The sequence below is a fragment of the Nomascus leucogenys genome, chromosome 18, assembly GCF_006542625.1.
Source record: "Nomascus leucogenys isolate Asia chromosome 18, Asia_NLE_v1, whole genome shotgun sequence".
In the NCBI taxonomy this organism is placed as follows: domain Eukaryota; kingdom Metazoa; phylum Chordata; class Mammalia; order Primates; family Hylobatidae; genus Nomascus; species Nomascus leucogenys.
The window spans coordinates 52,427,636-52,446,495 of NC_044398.1; the positions used below are offsets into that span (position 1 = coordinate 52,427,636).

Genomic DNA, 18,860 nt, shown 5'->3' on the forward strand with positions numbered 1-18,860 from the left:
CCCTGGCACAATGATTCACTCCTCGACCTGTGTTGTGTTCTGCATTGAATCATATTAGCTTAGCTCACAAGTGTGTGCAGGGCGACTGCGGAAAATGGCTCAAAAACTACCACTCTGCTTCTGCCTACTAATAGGGAAACTAGCGGATTGGGTCTCTGGAATGTCTCCTTCCTTACGTGCATGGTAGAAGCATGAAGAGGGGTTTGGTGGTGTCTGTGCCTTGACTCACAGAGATGCATAATCCTTTGCCATCTTCTCTTTCTCTGTCTTCGTTTGCCTTCCTTATACTCTCTGCCCTTTGATTCTCAAAGCAAATCACGGGTGGAGAGGTCGGCCGAAGGACCTGGCTTGCCCACCAGTGTGGAACGGGAGAGAGGGTCCCGGAAACCAAGACGCTATTTTTCTCCTGGTGAAAGTAGAAAAACTTCCGAGAGATTTAGAACCCAACCTATAACTTCAGCAGAACGAAAGGAATCGGATAGGTAGGCATGCGTATGTGCAGTTTCCTGGTCCAGGAACGTGGCAATGACACAGGAGTTTTACCACACTAGCGGTCTTGATGCTATTTATATAGGATGTTGGCGATTCCATAATTCTTCCATCTAATCTATAAGCATTATTTATTTGGCTTATTTAAAAGTCTTTTTAAAGAATGTTAGCCTTTACAGTGGTATTATGATACATACACAATTTTACATTGCATTCAGATGATAAGAAGTAAGAAATATTGTTTTTCTTCATTTAATGTTTTTAATACTTTTTACCTTCTTGTTAAATTAGATCCCAGATTGCATATTCACCAGATTTTACAGGGAAAATAACTGAGGAATTTTATGTTCATTTTCTAAATGTTCATCTACTTGTTGTATTTGAGTTTTATACTGAAGTGTCATATACTATTGCATAGAAATGGTAAGATTTGTCTAGAAAATTGTCATCAATGGTGTTTAACAAGTTGTTTTTGTGCCTGGTCTCTCTCCACGGGGTGCGTACTTGGCTGGGATTGTGTGCACACTCGCTCCACAGTGTCACTTCACACCTGTATGTGTGTTTTCACAACTAGAATTGCTACCAGGAGGTTATTTCTTAAAAGAATTTAATTGCATTTTTATTTTTACTTTCAATATGATGTTTTATTTCGATCTTTTGCTCCTACCTGCTAATTTATTATTATTATTTGCTAATGTCTTTCCTAGGTGCACTTCACATTCAGAAACGCCAACTGTCGATGGCAAGTACCTGTTTCCCTTTTTTTCTTCTTTATTATCTCATCTAGACTGGATTTAATAATAAGGTTTTTGGCTTTTTGAGACAGTAAGATGATGGAGCATATCAATGTTTCCCTTTCTTGCAGGTTTTCATTCTGTGAATATAATAAAATCTAGTTGAAATTTTCAGACGAGCTTTCCCTTCTTTTTGAGAGCAGTTAGAGAATCATACAGTGACCGATGTAAAAGCAACTAATTCAAACCAAATGAGCAGGTTCTTCTTGTTGTTGCTGCTGCTACTATTTAAAAATAAAAGAAATTCCCCCCATAAAATATATTCATGAAATCTCGATCGCACAAACGTTAGAGTAAAAATCCCTGGACAGAGTTTGCTTTGGTTTGGCTGGGTTGAATTGCAAGGGAAATTAGTACCTTTTCACTGAGCAGAAAGAATGGGCTCCCTGCAAGGGGAAACTGCCACCAATTATGATTTTAGTGCACCTATTGTTGTACTCAAAGATTTCCAGGTCAGCCCTGAAAGACTTTTTGGAGACCAAACTTAACCTTTTCTAATGATGTCCAGTTTTTAATTTGCGGCTTTTTGCAGATGAAGAAAAGGTGGATGAACGAGCCAAGCTAAGCGTCGCCGCCAAGAGGTTGCTTTTCAGGGTAAGCGGTGCTGACGTGCTTGAATAGAGATCCCTACTGGGTGCAGTAATCCCAGCTACTTGAGAGGCCAAGGCAGGAGGATCACTTGAGGCCAGGAGTTTGAGGCCAGCCTGGGCAACATAGTGAGACCCTCCATCTCAAAAAAATAAAAATTGTAAGCCTTAGGAAGGGAGAATCTTGTGGACCTAGCCTACTTCATGCACCTCTGGGCATGCTAAGGCCCTCCTGTCTCTGGCCCACCTGTTGTTCTCTTCCTAATCTTTGGCTGGTTGTGGCCACCTCATGGACACAGCATGAGTGTACACTTCTGACAACGATACGAGGTGCTCATTAGTGACCCGTCCTGTAGGAGAACAAAGTAAAGAATTTTTACTGCCCCCATTTCCTTTCCTTGAATTTTTTTTGTTATTTTTAAATTTTTTTTAGAGATAGCGTCTCACTCTGTCACTCAGGGTTGAGTGCAGCAGTGTGATCATAGCTCACTGCAGCCTCAACCTCCCAGGCTCAAGTGATGTTCCCACCTCAGCCTCCCAAGTAGTTGGGACTACAGGCCTGTGCCAGCATGCCTGGCTAATTTATGCATTTTTTGTAGAGATGGGGGGGGTCTCACTTTGTTGCCCAGGCTGGTCTTGAACTCTTGGCCTCCAGCAATCTTCCCTCCTTAGCCTCCCAAAGTGCTGGGATTACAGGCGTGAGCCACCATGCCCAGCTCTTTCCTTGAATTTATAAGGGTTCCACAATATTTCTAATCTTAGGAGATGGAAAAATCTTTTGATGAACAAAATGTTCCAAAGCGACGCTCAAGAAACTCAGCTGTGGAGCAGAGGCTACGCCGTCTGCAGGACAGGTCCCTCACCCAGCCCATCACCACTGAGGAGGTGGTCATCGCAGCCACGTAAGTGCCCACAGGACTTCTCAGCTTTGACTATAATGTCTTTTTTTAAAAAAAATACATTTAAAGAGTGTTCAATGAAAATGAGGCATTGGGGAGGTGGTTTAGCTAGAAGCCACAGAGAAGTTAGTACTAAGGGATTTTGTTTACTGTGGTCTCTCTAAACTTTGTAATGGGATGTGTATCTTCTAGAAAAACTTGAAAGGAGTTTTTGTTCTATTTTGTTTCTGTCTCTGCATATTGATATTTTAAAAATCTCTTTGACAACGGAAAATGGAAACATGAAACTTGGTGGATTGCTGTGATGAAACCCCAGCTTCCACGGTCACCCGCTCCCGGCCCCCTCCTGGCCGGTGATGCTCAGCCCGTGTCCCATTCATTTCCCCTTTCCTCCTGCGCTATTTTCAAGCAAACACTAGAGGTCTTACCATTTCATCCATAAATATCCCAGTATGCCCCTCTAAAAGATAAGGGTTTGTTTTATTCTTAATTGCCAGAAATCTCTTCTCTTTTTTCTTTTTTTTTTTTTTTTTTTTTTGAGACAAGAGTCTTGCTCTGTCACCCAGAATGGAGTGCAGTGGCATGATCTCGGCTCACTGCAACCTCCACCTCCTGGGTTCAAGCGATTCTCCTGCCTCCATCTCCCGAGTAGTTGGGATTACAGGCGTGCGCCACCACACTCAGCTAATTTTTGTATTTTTAGTAGAGATGGGGTTTCACCATGTTGGCCAGGCTGGTCTCAAACTCCTGACCTCAGGTGATCCACCTGCCTCAGCCTGCCAAAGTGCTGGGATTAATTGCCAGAAATTTCTAAAAATTAAATTGCAGTTTGATAACTTTCCAAACAACAGGAAGTTCATTTTGAATAATATGTTTCAATATATTCAGAATTAATTTCCCAGAGTAGTTCATTCAGACAGAGATCATTGCTTCAATCAAGTGAAAAATTTTATTATTTTTGCGGGGGGCGTTGTTTGTTTTTTTGAGGCAGTGTCTCACTCTGTTACTCAGGCTGGAATGCAATGCGCCATCTTGGCTCACTGCAGCCTCAACCTCCTGGGCTCAATTGACCCTCCAACCTCAGCTTCCCAAGTAGTTGGGACTACAGGCCCCACCACCACACCTGGCTAATTTTTGTATTTTTTGTGGAGATGGGGTTGTGCCATGTTGCCCAGCCTGATCTTAAACTCCTGGGCTCAAGCGATCCACCCACCTCAGCCTCCCAAATTGCTGGAGCTACAGGCATGAGCCACTGTACCCAGCCTAGTTTTGTTGTTGTTGATGTTGTTCATTGGTTTTGTGCTTGCCTTGGACACACAGACACCCTTTCTGGGAAAAAAAAAAAAAGTTCATCCCATTAGGTTATTGACATCCCAAAAGGCCTTTATGTCAGTGTCCCGTTCTGTGGACCTACTGTTAGATCAGCTGCCTGCAGTTCCTCCCCCAGTTGTTCCTCAGTTTCTTGGTGCATTTGTAGCTAAGTATATCCTTGCACTCATTAGGAACTCTTTGCAAATCAGTTTGTTTTTTTTTAAAAGAAGTATTTGAATGGCTGGTGTAAAATAACAGGCAGACACCCATGGGAGCAAAACAGTAAATATAAGAAAAATTAATCCGATTTTAAGGCTCAATAAATCTACCTTGATGTGCCTATAGATTGTATAAGAACACTGATACTTTTAAAAAGTAGATTGAGGCTGGGCGCAGTGGTTCACACCTGTAATCCCAGCACTTTGGGAGGCAGAGGTGGGTGGATCACCTGAGGTCAGGAGTTCAAGACTAGCCTGGCCAACATGGTGAAACCCCGTCCCTACTAAAAAATACAAAAATATTGGCTGAGCATGGTGGCACACGCCTGTAATCCCAGCTACTTGGGAGGCTGAGGCAGGAGAACTGCTTGAACCCAGGAGGTGGAGGCTGCAGTGAGCCGAGATCGTGCCACTGCATTCCAGCCTGGGCGACAGAGTGAGACTATCAAAAAAAAAAGAGAAAGGCTGGGCGCAGTGGCTTACGCCTATAATCCCAGCACTTTGGGAGGCTGAGGCGGGTGGATCACAAGGTCAAGAGATCAAGACCATCCTGGCCAACATGGTGAAACCTCATCTCTAATAAAAATACAAAAATTAACTGGGCGTGGTGGCACGCGCCTGTAATCCCAGCTACTCGGGAGGCTGAGGCAGGAGAATCGCTTGACCCCAGGAGGCGGAGGTTGCAGTGAGCCAAGATCATGCCACTGCACTCCAGCCTGGTGACAGAGCCAGACTCCATCTCCAAATAAAAAAAAAGAAAGAAAAAAATTAGATTGAAAACAATATTCTAAAACACAGACATAATCTACTGATTTTTGGATAGCTAATATTTGCTTTTTTGAATTATTATTTTTTTTACACCAAGACATGTATTCTCAAGACAGAGTAAATCCTCCCAGCTCTGAACACCTATTCTTACCCCATTTGCTTTGGGTAGCCACTATCTCTTATTTCCTGATTTTGTATTTGCTTTTCAAGTTCTTTCGTGATTTTTTTCTCCCCAAAAATAATTAGCAAAATATTCTGTTAAAATTTTTGATTTAACGTTTCTGAATTTAAAACTATGCTGTCCTTAATGCTTCTTTTCTTCTCTCTCCTTATGAATGTTTCCTCTTTGGCAATTGCTTTTAAAGTGAACCTATCCCCGCTTCGTGTTCTGGGGGCACCCACCCTGTAATGGCGAGACTTCCTAGCCCCACTGTAGCTAGAAGCGCTGTGCAGCCTGCCAGGTACTGGACAGATACAGATGCATGCGGCACCTGGTGCAAAGGTGCCAAACAGCAGATGCATCCTAAAGTCTTGAATGTCTGTCGTTTGTTTGACAAACAAGTCAGTGCCGTGAGTTGTTCCAGAATGTGTGGCATTTTGTTTTGTCATAGCACAAGGTGCTGATAACCACATGCTGGCATGCGTGAGAAAACATTTCGTCTCTCTGCATATGTTATGTGTTAGAACTAGGATCACACTAACTCACGTATCCAGTTGCTTTGTTTGCTTTTCATAATATGGTCATCCCTCAAAAATTTTGTTCTTCATCTAAATAGTTATAGCACTTAATAAAGATTAATAGAAAAATGGGACATTGGCTGGGCACGGTGGCTCACGCCTGTAATCCCAGCACTTTGAGAGGCCAAGGCGGGTAGATCACGAGGTCAGGAGATTGAGACCATCCTGGCCAATATGGTGAAACCCCGTCTCTACTAAAAATACAAAAATTAGCTGGGCATGGTGGCATGTGCCAGTAATCCTAGCTATTTGGGAGGCTGAGGCAGGAGAATCGCTTGAACCTGGGAGGCGGAGGTTGCAGTGAGCTGAGATCGCGCCACTGCACTCCAGCCTGGTGACAGAGCAAGACTCTGTCTCAAAAAAAAAAAAAAAAAAGAAAGAAAGAGAAAAAAAGAAAAATGGGACATTAACCTCAATGTTGAAATGCTGATATGACCCAGTCTTTTTCAAATACCTATAGACACAAATACAGGCTGAAAACATTCCTGCCTCTTTCTAATTTATACAGAGACAATGCCATTATATTTTGTGACTGGGAAAATAACAATTTATAGTGTCTAAACGTAGATGTTTTACTATCGTGTTTTACATTGTGGTGCTTTAAAATTATGTCCTTACATCAGGTCATATCCCTTCATTTTACTGTTATATGAGCCAAACCACAAAAGCTAAAAATAATGGCAGTGCTGGGATAAAGCTGGTACACCCACAGCAGGGCCCTCCCGGAGAAGTGGGTTTCCCTGCCCTCCTGGTTACTGCATGAGTTCCACGGAGGACTCTGAGGCTCAGGTGGCTTTTTTGTCACTGGCCTCATTATACACCTGGAATATGGAGGCTGGCTACTCTTTGGCCTGGGACAGCCTGTGCATTGGGTATTCACTGGAGTCAAGGCAGAATATCTCCTTTACTACATCTGAGAACTGGATCGGTCAGGGGCAGAAGACATAGTGCATTAAAAACCTCTAGAGATTCATACTGACCGTGAAGACTTCAGGCTTTCCTTCTCTTCTAGCTGGAAGTTGGAGGGAGCTATTTATTTATTTACCGATTTATGTATTCATTCATTTATTTTTGAGACAGAGTCTTGCTCTGTCACCTAGGCTTGATCACTGCCGACTGCAGCCTCAACCTCACAGCCTCAAGCGATCCTCCCACCTCAGCCTCCTGAGTAGCTGGGATCACAGGTGCACACCACCAAGCCTGACTAATTTTTATACTTTTTGTAGAGATGGGGTTTCATGATGTTGCCCAGGCTAGTCTCCAACTCCTAAATTCAAGTGATCCTCTTGCCTTGGCCTTCCATAGATATGAGCCACCGGACCTGGCCAGTTGGAGGAATTTATAATCACCTGAAATTTTCTTTACTCCTCTGGTTACTGGAAATTGCAGATTTGAGTACCTTTTAGAAAACTGGTAGGAACCTATGAGAGTAAATGCTAAGCTGAAGCAGTGACTCTTTAAAAATTAAGCCATTTGTCTTTAGCAAGTGAAAATCAAGACCTTCTGTTATTATGTTGTTGACAGATGACTATATCATTTCCTAATTATTTAAAATGAAAGACCACCTTCTGAATCATATCTTTAGATGAGGTCTGAATACACCATAGGTAATACTTTGTGACTCCCTTTCATTCTACTTATGACGATACTAACAATGCCATCTCTGTCCAAGATAAGGTATAGCCAAGCTGACTTCAATGTCTTAAACAGGAAATTCGTTTTGTAGAAATAATTCGGAGCTCAAAGTCTGCTCTTTGTAGAAGTGATGATGCTAAGTGTCCTGTGCCAACACTGCTTGTTGAGTAGCTGAACAGCTGCTTGCCTCTGTCCTAGATGTGCTTAGGGAAAAAGAAGCCCTTTGCAAAATGATGTGACACTTGGCAGAAAGTTAACATAGAAACTTAGCGGTGGGCTTTTGTTTGTTGGTATATGTGTTGCTGACATTTAATTTTTTTCAGATTACAGGCCTCTGCTCACCAAAAGGCTTTAGCCAAGGACCAGACAAATGAGGGCAAAGAGCTTGCTGAGCAAGGAGAACCTGATTCCTCCACTCTAAGCTTGGCCGAAAAGTTGGCCTTGTTTAACAAATTGTCCCAGCCAGTCTCGAAAGCGATTTCTACCCGGAACAGAATAGACACGAGACAGAGGAGAATGAACGCCCGCTATCAAACTCAGCCAGTCACGCTGGGAGAGGTGGAGCAGGTGGGTGTGCTATAGTCTGATAGCAGTTTGTGTGTGTGTGTGTGTTCTTAAATTATCTCACTGCAGTATTCCTCTGAGGCCAATGATGTAATTAAGGTGCTCTACCAGGAAACTGCTACCTGTAGGTGATTTGGTAATAGCTTTCTTCCTAAAAATGATAATTCTACCAAGTATGTTGCTCTTTTTTTGTTTTCATACCTTGCTTGCTGAAATATCTAGAAAGAGGCCATTTTGGAGAGAAAAAAATAGTATGCACAACTGCGTTTCACCCAGAGGATTTTGTTTAATGAGACATATTATATAACTATGTCCAGGAATGGTTTTCCACTAAGAGAAACAGTGAAACTGCATCAAATCGAGTATTTCAGCTTCTGTCAATTCATAAACCAGGATTTATATAGATGATATTTTTCAAGCAGCTTTTTTACTTTTTAACTGTGTCCTTCCAGGTGCAGAGTGGAAAGCTCATTCCTTTCTCACCTGCCGTGAACACATCGGTGTCTACCGTAGCATCCACGGTTGCACCAATGTATGCCGGGGATCTTCGCACGAAGCCACCTCTTGACCACAATGCAAGTGCCACTGACTATAAGTTTTCTTCCTCAGTAGAAAATTCAGACTCTCCAGTTAGAAGTATTCTGAAATCGCAAGCTTGGCAGCCCTTGGTAGAGAGTAGTGGGAACAAGGGAATGTTGAGAGAACATGGAGAGACAGAAAGCAAGAGAGCTTTGACAAGTCGAGACAGTGGGATGGAGAAGTATGGGTCCTTTGAGGAAGCAGAAGCGTCCTACCCCATCCTGAACAGAGCCAGGGAAGGAGACAGCCATAAGGAATCTAAATATGCCGTTCCCAGAAAAGGAAGCCTGGAACGGGCGAATCCTCCCATCACCCACCTTGGGGATGAACCGAAGGAATTTTCCATGGCTAAAACAAATGCACAAGGAAACTTGGACTTGAGGGACAGGCTGCCCTTTGAAGAGAAGGTGGAGGTGGAGAATGTTATGAAAAGGAAGTTTTCACTAAGAGGTAAATGACTAGTGCCCCTAAAGCTTTAGAAAGCCACTGGGTTTTAGTTTGTGTTTGATTTGTCCTGTGTGTCTGTGATGGCTTTTAACAAAGTTCTATAGGCAGTTTACAGCTAGTATTGGTTAAAAGTTCAGCGGGAATCCCATTCTTCCCTGGATCTGACTAGAGGATACATCAAGTTTTCAGCAATAAAACTACTGGAAGCGCTTTCACGCATCTTCATAAGGTTTCTGTTGACTTTGGTCACTCACACAATGGCCTTCTGAGCTGCTTAGTTCTGCTGGCCCCTTTTAGAAATTGATGACCCCAAAGGTCCAGGCTGGGAAAACACAAGGAATTAAGGAAAGACTTGACCCCAGTCTTTGAATCGCTAGAGTGTTTCTTCCTGCACGCCTGTTTTGCAGGCTAGCAAGCCACACTGCGTGGGCCCTTCATCCTCTTTCTACGTTTGTATGGAACAGTACAGTGTAAGTTATAATAGGGGTTTGCGTTTGTGAGTATAGCACATTTGAATGTTAAAGTATTATTTTGGAGAATAGAACCATTCTGGAGTAAACAGTTAAAGCTGACTTCCTGTGTCTCGCACACAGGAGAGAAACCAATTGCCACGAAGCATTTTGCTGTGTGGGTAACCCTCCGGGAAGTTTGGGTTTCTCACAGAGTGTAGCGTGCTGCAGATTTGCATAAATCCCAGTGGATTGGGTCACCCGCCGTGTGCCCACGGATTGAACCCGAGAGCTGCACTGTTGAGGGCGAATCGCTGGAAGAATGTTCGCCTGAGGAGTTCAGTGCTGATGTTGCTCTTTTCCTTCCCAGCGGCAGAGTTCGGGGAGCCCACTTCCGAGCAGACGGGGACAGCTGCTGGGAAAACTGTTGCTCAAACCGCAGCCCCCGTGTCCTGGAAGCCCCAGGATTCTTCAGAACAGCCACAGGAGAAGCTCTGCAAGAATCCATGCGCGATGTTTGCCGCTGGAGAGATCAAAACGCCGGCAGGGGAGGGCCTTCTTGACTCACCCAGCAAAACCATGTCTATTAAAGAAAGGTAATGAGATTCGGTGAGCGAAAAGCAACTCTCTCGGGGAGGGGCTCACAGCTTGCTTTTAGAAAATGATCTGGGTGATGGGCAAAGAGATGAAATCACACATTCAGCTTCTAATGGGGCTGTGCTGTTGTCCTGGAGTAATTCTAGGAAGCTGAGGTGTTTGAGAGTGAACTGCCTTTGCTTGTGAGCCTGGTTTGGTAATGAGCCTGGTTTGGACAGGGCTGGTTCCAGACTCAGATGAGAAAACAAACAGAAACAGACTTCTGCTTTATTTATTTGCTTCCACTGTCTCAATGTCTTTTACAATATTAAATTCTTGGACTATCTAGTGACAGGAGCTGAGCTCTTGGCTCTTCCCCTTTTGGATACACAGGGTTCATACTGAATGCACAAACCACTTGTGACTTTGTGTAAAATATGTGTAGAGGGAGTGAAGATAAATTTATATACAGGGCATACATCTTTGGGCTTGGAATCCAAGTTTTGTTTCTTTTACAGATTGTAAAATGGATGACTTTTCTGAACTGCATTTAGAAATTTTATGTCAGGTAATAGCTTGAAAGATTGCATTTCAGCATCAAATAATACAGTAGCCTAATTTCTTTCAAAAGAATGACGTAGGGTGCAGAGGAATATATTTAAATGAGACAGATACAGAGAACTGGAAGTAAATTACCTTGGGGATGTGTTTTCCTTGTTAACCCTTAACCGTAGATGAATTAAGCAGCAAAAGATGCAATAGGGGGAATAAATTCAGGGTTTGATAGCAGAGTAGGGTGACTAAATAAAAACGTATTGTACTCAGGTGATGGACATTCTAAATAGAGACTTGATCACTATGCATTTTATATGTGTAACAAAATTTCTCATGCACCACATAAATTTGTACAAAAAAAGGAGAAAGTCTTCAGTAGGAAAAAAACCTGATGGAATAGTGATAGGAAAACTGGGTGAAGAAAAGTCTTGTCAACTCCATATTAGGAGAACCATTTCTATCGCCTGTTCCCACAGTTCTGCCAACCTCCACCCTTCCTCAGCACCTCCCACCAACAGAAGTCCGCATGCTTTGTTAGGCACTGACCACTCTTATTTTTCTAGATACATTTCAAACTGCCTAAGACTATACTAAACCACAATGAAAAGTCTTCTTTCTTTCTTTTCCTTCTTTCTTGTTTTTTTTTTTTTAAAGACCAAGTCTTGCTCTGTCACCCAGGCTGGAGTGCAATGGGGCGATCTTGGCTTACTGCAACCTCTGCCTCCTAGGTTCAAGTGATTTTTCTGCCTCAGTCTCCCAAGTGGCTGGGACTACAGGCGCACACCACCACACCCAGCTAATTTCTTGTATTTTTAGTAGAGTCAGGGCTTCACTGTGTTAGCTAGGATGATCTTGATCTCCTGACCTCCTGATCCGCCTGCCTCAGCCTCCCAAAGTGCTGGGATTACAGGCGTGAGCCACCGTGCCTGGCCCCTTCTGTCTTTTTTTTTTTTTAGAGGAATGGTCTTCCTCTGTTGCCCAGACTAGAGTGCAATGGTGCTGTCACAGCTTCACTGCAGCCTCAAACTCCTGGGCACAAGTGATCCTCCTGCCTCAGCCTCCCCAGTAGCTGGGACTGCAGACATGTACCACCATGCCTGGCTAATTTTTTCAAAAAGATTTTTTGTAGAGTTGGGAGGTCTCACCATGTCGCACAGGCTGGTCTCGAACTCACCTCAAACAGTCCTCCCACCTCAGCCTTCCAAAGTGCGGAGATTACAGACATGCACCACCACACCTGGCCCTTCTTTCTAGTTTTAAGCCAAACTTCTTGAACATTATTTATAAAATAATAGATGCCATCTTTTTCAACTGACAAATTAATAAGATTGTTAAATCTGACTTACTTTCTCCTTTACTTACTTAAAATTCATGATAAGTTAGACCTGGCAGGCTGAGGGGCATAGGGAAGGGGCAGAGGGGTCAGTGCAGTGAGGAAAAGGAGGTCTTCAATCTGGGAAGCAGCTGGGCCTATTGAGGCTTGAAGTTCTCCTCCACGAAAACAGGGCTCAAAGAGAGTTTCATCCCAGAAACCCAAATATTGATAACTGGTTAGGTGAGGAAGAAGAGAAATCATTTAAGGAAATTAACAATAAATATCACTTATACACAAGTTCTGATGTTTTACACATGAGAAAATATCCCTGGGGTATTCCCCAGTGGGAAATACTAATATCATGCCCCCTTCTTTCAAAGGCTTTTAAAGGAGCCTTCCCATCTTTGGGAATATTCTGTCCATTGAGACTTAGGACTTTTGATGAAGACGTCCTGTGTCTATCCACTAAGCAATAATTCCTGATTTACTTGTCTGTTTTTTGGTAAATTTTAGATGATCTGTATTTTTCTGAAAGCTTTAACCCTACTGTAAAATTCTCATTTTTAAAAGTGAGGTACTGGAAAGATGCAGCTTCTTAGCTTGGGCTTTGTGGACATCTAAGTTCAAGGATGGCTGTAAAGTTTCTGTGAATATCCTGGAAGTGCATTCAGAATTGAATGCATGAGCACGCACACCTGCTGGCTGGCAGAAGCCATAACTTAATCATGGTCTCCAAGAGATCCCTGAGCCCAGTCTGTTCAGAATCATGATAGAAAGGAATGCTTGATTGATATTCAGCCATTCAGTTTGTTAAAATACGTTTAAGAAAGGACAAGGGACACTTTATTTAGCAGCTATATTTGTAATAAATTACACTAATGCAAAATATATTGTCAGTGATCTTTTCCCCCTTATCTTTACAGTACTTTTATTTGACCTTTGCTGAAAATAACTAAATTACATATATTTACAATTCAACCGTGATAGCTTTTCTGTGAGACTTCAATCCCTCCATTTTGTGAAAATGAAATAATGAAGCTTAAACTATTTAAAATAAGAACGTTATTTCTATATTTATTTGGGCTTTACTCTTCTTTCTTGAGAAAGAAATACATAAAATCATAGGACTTCCAAACTTTATTCTAACAGCCTCTGACTGCCTCATTTTACCAAAGGAGGGATTCAGCTCCAGTAGCCTCCAGGGCCACGTAGTAAATAGAACTGACCCAGGTGCCATGTCTCCAACTCTCCCCTGGTCCATGGCAAGACCACAGTGTGCTCAAATTAGTGTTAGAGCAGCCAACCCCGTGTGCTCTAACCAGGAGAATATGGTAAGAGGACAGAAATTCCAACTAGACAGCAGCGTTAGAAAGACACACCCTCTTTCTTCATGAATTTTCTCAGTTCACATGCTCTTAACAGGGCTTATTTCAAATTACACATCCACGTTCACATTTCAGAGTCTCAGAAATAGAGCCTGGAATTTGCAGATTTCCTTCATCGTTTTTTATAAATGCCTATCCCCACTAAGGAGGGCAGGTCTATCTTCTTCAGCCTTGTTGCGTCAATCTCTCCCCTGTCCGGGGCCTGACTATATTAAGTTCTCAATGCTCGGTGCTACCCAGCATCACAGACTGCCTTCCACGTTTTGTGCATGATCTCTCATTTAATTTTTGTTTGTTTGTTTGTTTTTTGAAACGGAGTCTCGCTCTGTCACCCAGGCTGGAGTGCAGAGGCACGATCGCAGCTCACTACAACCTCCGCCTCCCAGGTTCAAGCAGTTCTCCTGCCTCACCCTCCTGAGTAGCTGGGATCACAGGAGCCCACCACCATAAACAGCTAATTTTTGCATTCTTAGTAGAGGCAGGGCTTCGCCATGTTGGCCATGCTGGTGTCGAATGCCTGACCTCAGGTGATCTGCCTGCCTCAGCCTCCCAAAGTGTTGGGATTACAGGTGTGAGCCACAGCGCCCAGCTTTCATTTAATATTGAAGACAGCCTTCAGAAGAAAGCAATATTATCCCCATTTGTAGATAAAAAGCGTAGAAACTAAGAAATTATAGGAAAACCTCCATACACTTCTTTTTTAGAATATGTTTGATGCTCAAGGAAATATATTGAAAAGTTATTTTTATATTTATTTATTTATTTATTTATTTTCTGAGACAGAGTCTCACTCTGTCACCCAGGCTGGAGTGCAGTGACACGATCTTGGCTCACTGCAGCCTCCCCCTTCTGGGTTCAAGCGATTCTCCTGCCTCAGCCTCCCAAGTAGCTGGAATTACAAGCACCTACTACCATGCCTGGCTAATTTTTGTGTTTTTAGTAGAGACAAGGTTTCACCATATTGGCCAGGCTGACCATGCTGGTGTCGAATGCCTGACCTCCAGTGATCCACCCGTCTCAGCCTCCCAACGTGCTGGGATTGCAGGCGTGAGTCACCACACCCAGCCTTAAAAAAGTTTTTTTTCATCTTTTCTGACATTGTGAATGTCAAATTTGAACCATAACCAGCAAAAAACTTAGGATGCAATCGACTTTTCCCACTGGATTAGTAAAATCGCTATTTTCTAACTGTCCAAATGATGTGTGTTTAAATTGTCCCTGTATGGAACTTCTTTGAGAAACATTGTGAATTAAATAATTCCTATGTTATTTAGGGATAAAACCTTTGCTATTGCTTAAAGAGTGTGTTAGGTCTTTAGAAATCTTATTTCCACAATGTCAGAAACAGTGGCATTTGAGCTTTCTTATTCGGGGAAAAAGACTATTGAAAAGAAAAAAAGAGCTATCCTTTCACTTTGGGAAGTTGGTGGCGTGTGAGGACTTGGTGGAACTCCCTGAACTGTTGCAGAATCCACTCACGCCTCTGTGGAGTTCTGCCCTAGAGGGGCCGGCTGGAGGCTCCTGTGTTTCCTGCCTGCCGGCCCCCGCCCCAACCATCCACCCTTCCATATCCCACCCAGCCAGAGGCTGTCTCGCTGTCTCCACAAACTCCAGGTTCTTACCCTCTAGCTGGGAGATTTCAGCCACTAGAGGGCCCAGATTTATGTAGGAATAAGAATAGAGTGGCAGTTCCCCTTTGCTCTCTCCTTTTCTTTTTCTCTTTTTCATTTATTTTTCTAGACAGGGTCTTGCTCTGTTGTCCAGGCTGGAGTGCAGTGGTGTGATCATAGCTCACTGCAGCCTCCACCTCCTGGGACTCAAATGGTCCTCCCACTTCAGCCTCCCAAGTAGCTGGGACTACAGGCACACACCACCATGCTCAGCTGACTTTTTATTTTTTATTTTTATTTTTTTGTAGAGATGGGGTCTTGCTCTGTGGCCCAGGCTTGTCTCCTACCTCCTGGCCTCAAGTGATCCTCCCACCTCAGCCTTCCAAAGTGCTGGGATTACAGGTGTGAGCCACCATGCCTGGCCCTCCTTTTCCAATGTTTGATTTGTCTCTCATTTAAAAGACACTTTAGTTCATTCACTTCTCCAACTTGTGAACCAGCCAAGACCAAGATCTAATATAAGTACTTATGTGTGCTGTTCAGCCCTATCTGAGATCTGTGGGCTGCCTGTAATTCTCTAAAATGAAGGGAAAATTCTAAACAAGAAAGAGAGAAAACACATCTTATTTAATATTAGGGGCATATTGTTGTCGTGTCTCCTGTTTGACCCAGCCCTGATGGCTCTGAGCCTGAAGTCCTTGTTCTTACCAAGCAGGGCTCTCAGGCCAGCATTCCCTGCTGGAATAGTGTGGGTTATGGAAGAGGAGGCTTCGTTTCCCCGGGTGTCCTGGCAGGCACCTGTCATGGTGGCCCTGGGCCAGGCGTTGGGTGAGCTGGCCAGTGTCGTGCCTCTCCCTGGGTTCACACAGCCCAGGCCAAGCCGCTGCCCAGGCTCCCGGCATCACAGTCCTGCAAACAGCACTTCGGCTTGGCAGTTGTTAGAAGCGCTGACAGTTGTTTGAATTGCACCAGCAGGAATTTATGTCCTGCATAGACCCAGACGTCGGCTCCTCGACCCTCTCAGAGCCTGGCGGTCTGCGGTGAGCCGGAGGGCTGTGAGCTCACAGGAGGAAGGAACACATTTGGGAAGATCTCCCTCCCTCCTCAGCGTGGTGGACACCAACGAGGAAATCTAAAGGGACAGGAAGAACACACTCAAGTTTTAGTGCATGTTATTTTCGAGTTATTCATCATGTGCTCCGTAGGCTGGAGGCGAGGGCTGGCTCCAAGTGCCAGGTGGGCTCCATGGAAGCACAGTTTCTTCCAGATTATTCTGGTTACTCTGTAGCCTTTGGAAGTCCCTAATGGTAACCCTGCCAGCACATGTAGAAGCAAAATTTCAGGGTTTTGGAATGGAGGAATTCTTTGGAGGCCATCCCATGGTGGGAAAAACCTTATAAGAAAGCCAGAATCCTATGCCATTCCTAAAACGGTGTGGCAAAAATGTGTCTGGTCAGCTAATGTTCTACCGCAGTGAAACAAGCTACGCACAGGCAGGCAAGGGCTGCAGTCATGTCTCTCTGCCCACTAACATCCAGTGTGACCTCAGTCAATGGAATTCTTGACCCGGATATACCCATGTTTCTTGTCCGTCAGAATGGGAATAACAATTCCCAGTGTCTTAGGGGTCGCCGTGCAGATCAGCAGAGTATAAGATGGATGAGGCGGTGATCTCAGATGCCACAGCTTGTGTTTTTCTGAGTCAGTTTTAGATGCCACAAAGCAACCACCAGGGAAACCGTCTGACGACATAGGTGCTGGTGTCCTTGCCCCAGACTTTTGAGAGCTTCTTTTTGAGAAGATCTTCAAAGACTGGAGCTCATGACTTTTAATGAACTCAACTCAGGAAGATGAATTTGATTTTTTAAAAATTCATCATTTGGATCCAATCTGATTAACAAGGTGGATGTTCAGGAGGAGTAGCTGCTGGCCTGGGTCGAAGGTGAAGTGAGAGAAGCTGGTTCTGAGGCCAGTTTGCAGGGAGAATATCAGTGAGATGAGTGCCTGGCTCCACAAGATGATGAACTGGAAGGACTTCTCATTTGGGTATTAAAGTGCTGGCATGCTTACTTTTTGAAAGTCTCATTTATTGATGCTTTGAAAGCTCAAATACAGCATGCAAATATGAATTTCTTTTAATGATTTCATTTTGTGAGATTATTTTATTAGAATAAAACTGACTCATTCAAAATAATTGGAGAAAAGATGAATCATAGTCATTATATAGTATGAAATGTTGCAGATTAAAACTCTTGAAGGAATTTAGACTTCGTGTCCAAGCCCATGAACTAGCTCTTGTCGCATGCAGGGTGTTGTTAAACATTCGAGAATTACAGGAGTTAGGACTAAATGAGACCTTGACCCAAAGGGATCTGCATGAGATTGATAAGGCAGCCTTATCCCAGTTCTAGAGAATGAGCACTTGAGATCTTATCTGCTGTCACTTAGCAGAAAGAGGAAAACAGAAAGGAAGTGCGGAGAAGGAAGAGATTGAGGAAGGGGACAGGTCCAGAGTTCGAAGCTCCTGCCTCCTTTGGGGGATTCCTTTCTTCATGGCTTACTTCCCATTATTTGACTGAGTGAATAGATAAGTACAAGGTGTAATTGTGTACACACATGTAGATGTCACTGGATTCTTAAATACAACAAAATTTGTTTTCTTATTAACTTAACAAAACATTCATCATAGGATATATCTCATCCCATCTCCAAAACAAATATTTAATGGGAATCGGGAAGCTTGGAAGAAGGACCCTTAGAGATCATCTGACCAGTTCCTGATGTGACAGATATAGGAGGGAGAACCGAGATACTCAAAGGGAGTGGCCAAATTGGGACCAAAGCTGATGGGCTGCTTAAAAATACACTGTTGTCTAGGCTCGGTGTCTCATGCCTGTAATCTCAGCACTTTGGGAGGCTGAGGCAGGGGGATCGCTTGAGGCCAGGGGTTCAAAACTGGCCTGGGCAACGTAGCAAGAGCCTGTCTCTACCAAATAAAAATTTTAAAAATTAGCCTAGTGTAGTGGTGCACAACTGTAGTCCTAGCTACTCTGGAGGCTGACATGGAAGAATTGCTTGAGCCCGGGAGTTCAAAACCAGCCTGGGCAACATAGCAAGACCTTGTCTCTACAAAATAAAAATTTTAAAAATTAACCAGGCACAGTGATGCACACCTGTCTTCCTAGCTACTCTGGAGGCCGAGGCAGGATTGTCACTTGAGCCCAAGAATTCGAGGCTGCAGTGAACCGTGATTGTGCCGCTGCACTCCAGACCTGGTGACAAAGGGAAGACCTTGTCTCTAAAACAAATTTATAACAATAAAAAATATTTATGGATTTAATATTTATGGATAAAAATATTTATACCATTTATGGATTATGCATTAGTGATATCAATAAGACCTAGCCCATCAGGTCCAGCACAGAGGGAAAAGGATCTAGTAATTTGGCTTTTCCCCACTCTTTAAATTGTTTGAGCATCGGCTCAAATGAGTTTAATGATCACCACCTGTTTTTTTTTTTTTTTTACCTTTTATCTTTCCCATGTTTGTTTGTCCAACGTAAATACCTAAGATTTCTTCATTCATGCAATACAGTTAGCTGAAACAGCCTCACGTTTGTGAAAAATAACCTTTCAGGATTCCAGTATTCAAGCAGCTTCCTATCAAGTCACATCATCATTGAGCTAAAGTAGGTTAGTTAGCAATATCAGTTAATTAGATTCTTTTTTTCGGATATATCCTTCCCCTGAGGAAAATTGAAGTGATAATTTTAAAAAATGGGTTGGTAGAAAATAGTTTCTGTCTAAAGAAGATGGATAAGAATGATCAAATTCATTTTTGGGAAAAGAACAGGGCTTAGAACACCTGAGGAGAAACAGTCATAAACATCAAATTTTACCTCTAATTGAAAGGGATGATATTAAGAGACTGTAAGTGCTTC

At 43.2% G+C, this 18,860-nt stretch overlaps 1 protein-coding gene across 1 annotated transcript in view; it reads left to right on the plus strand.

Moving 5' to 3' along the window:
* SVIL (supervillin) overlaps positions 1 to 18,860 on the plus strand; it is a 276,068-nt gene that overhangs the window by 200,667 nt on the left and 56,541 nt on the right. Inside the window, exons 11-18 of the mRNA XM_030797621.1 lie at positions 312 to 482; positions 1,197 to 1,231; positions 1,816 to 1,877; positions 2,633 to 2,772; positions 5,432 to 5,527; positions 7,763 to 8,006; positions 8,456 to 9,032; positions 9,849 to 10,074. Coding sequence (XP_030653481.1) covers positions 312 to 482; positions 1,197 to 1,231; positions 1,816 to 1,877; positions 2,633 to 2,772; positions 5,432 to 5,527; positions 7,763 to 8,006; positions 8,456 to 9,032; positions 9,849 to 10,074 — 1,551 coding nt within the window. The remainder of the gene's footprint in view (positions 1 to 311; positions 483 to 1,196; positions 1,232 to 1,815; positions 1,878 to 2,632; positions 2,773 to 5,431; positions 5,528 to 7,762; positions 8,007 to 8,455; positions 9,033 to 9,848; positions 10,075 to 18,860) is intronic.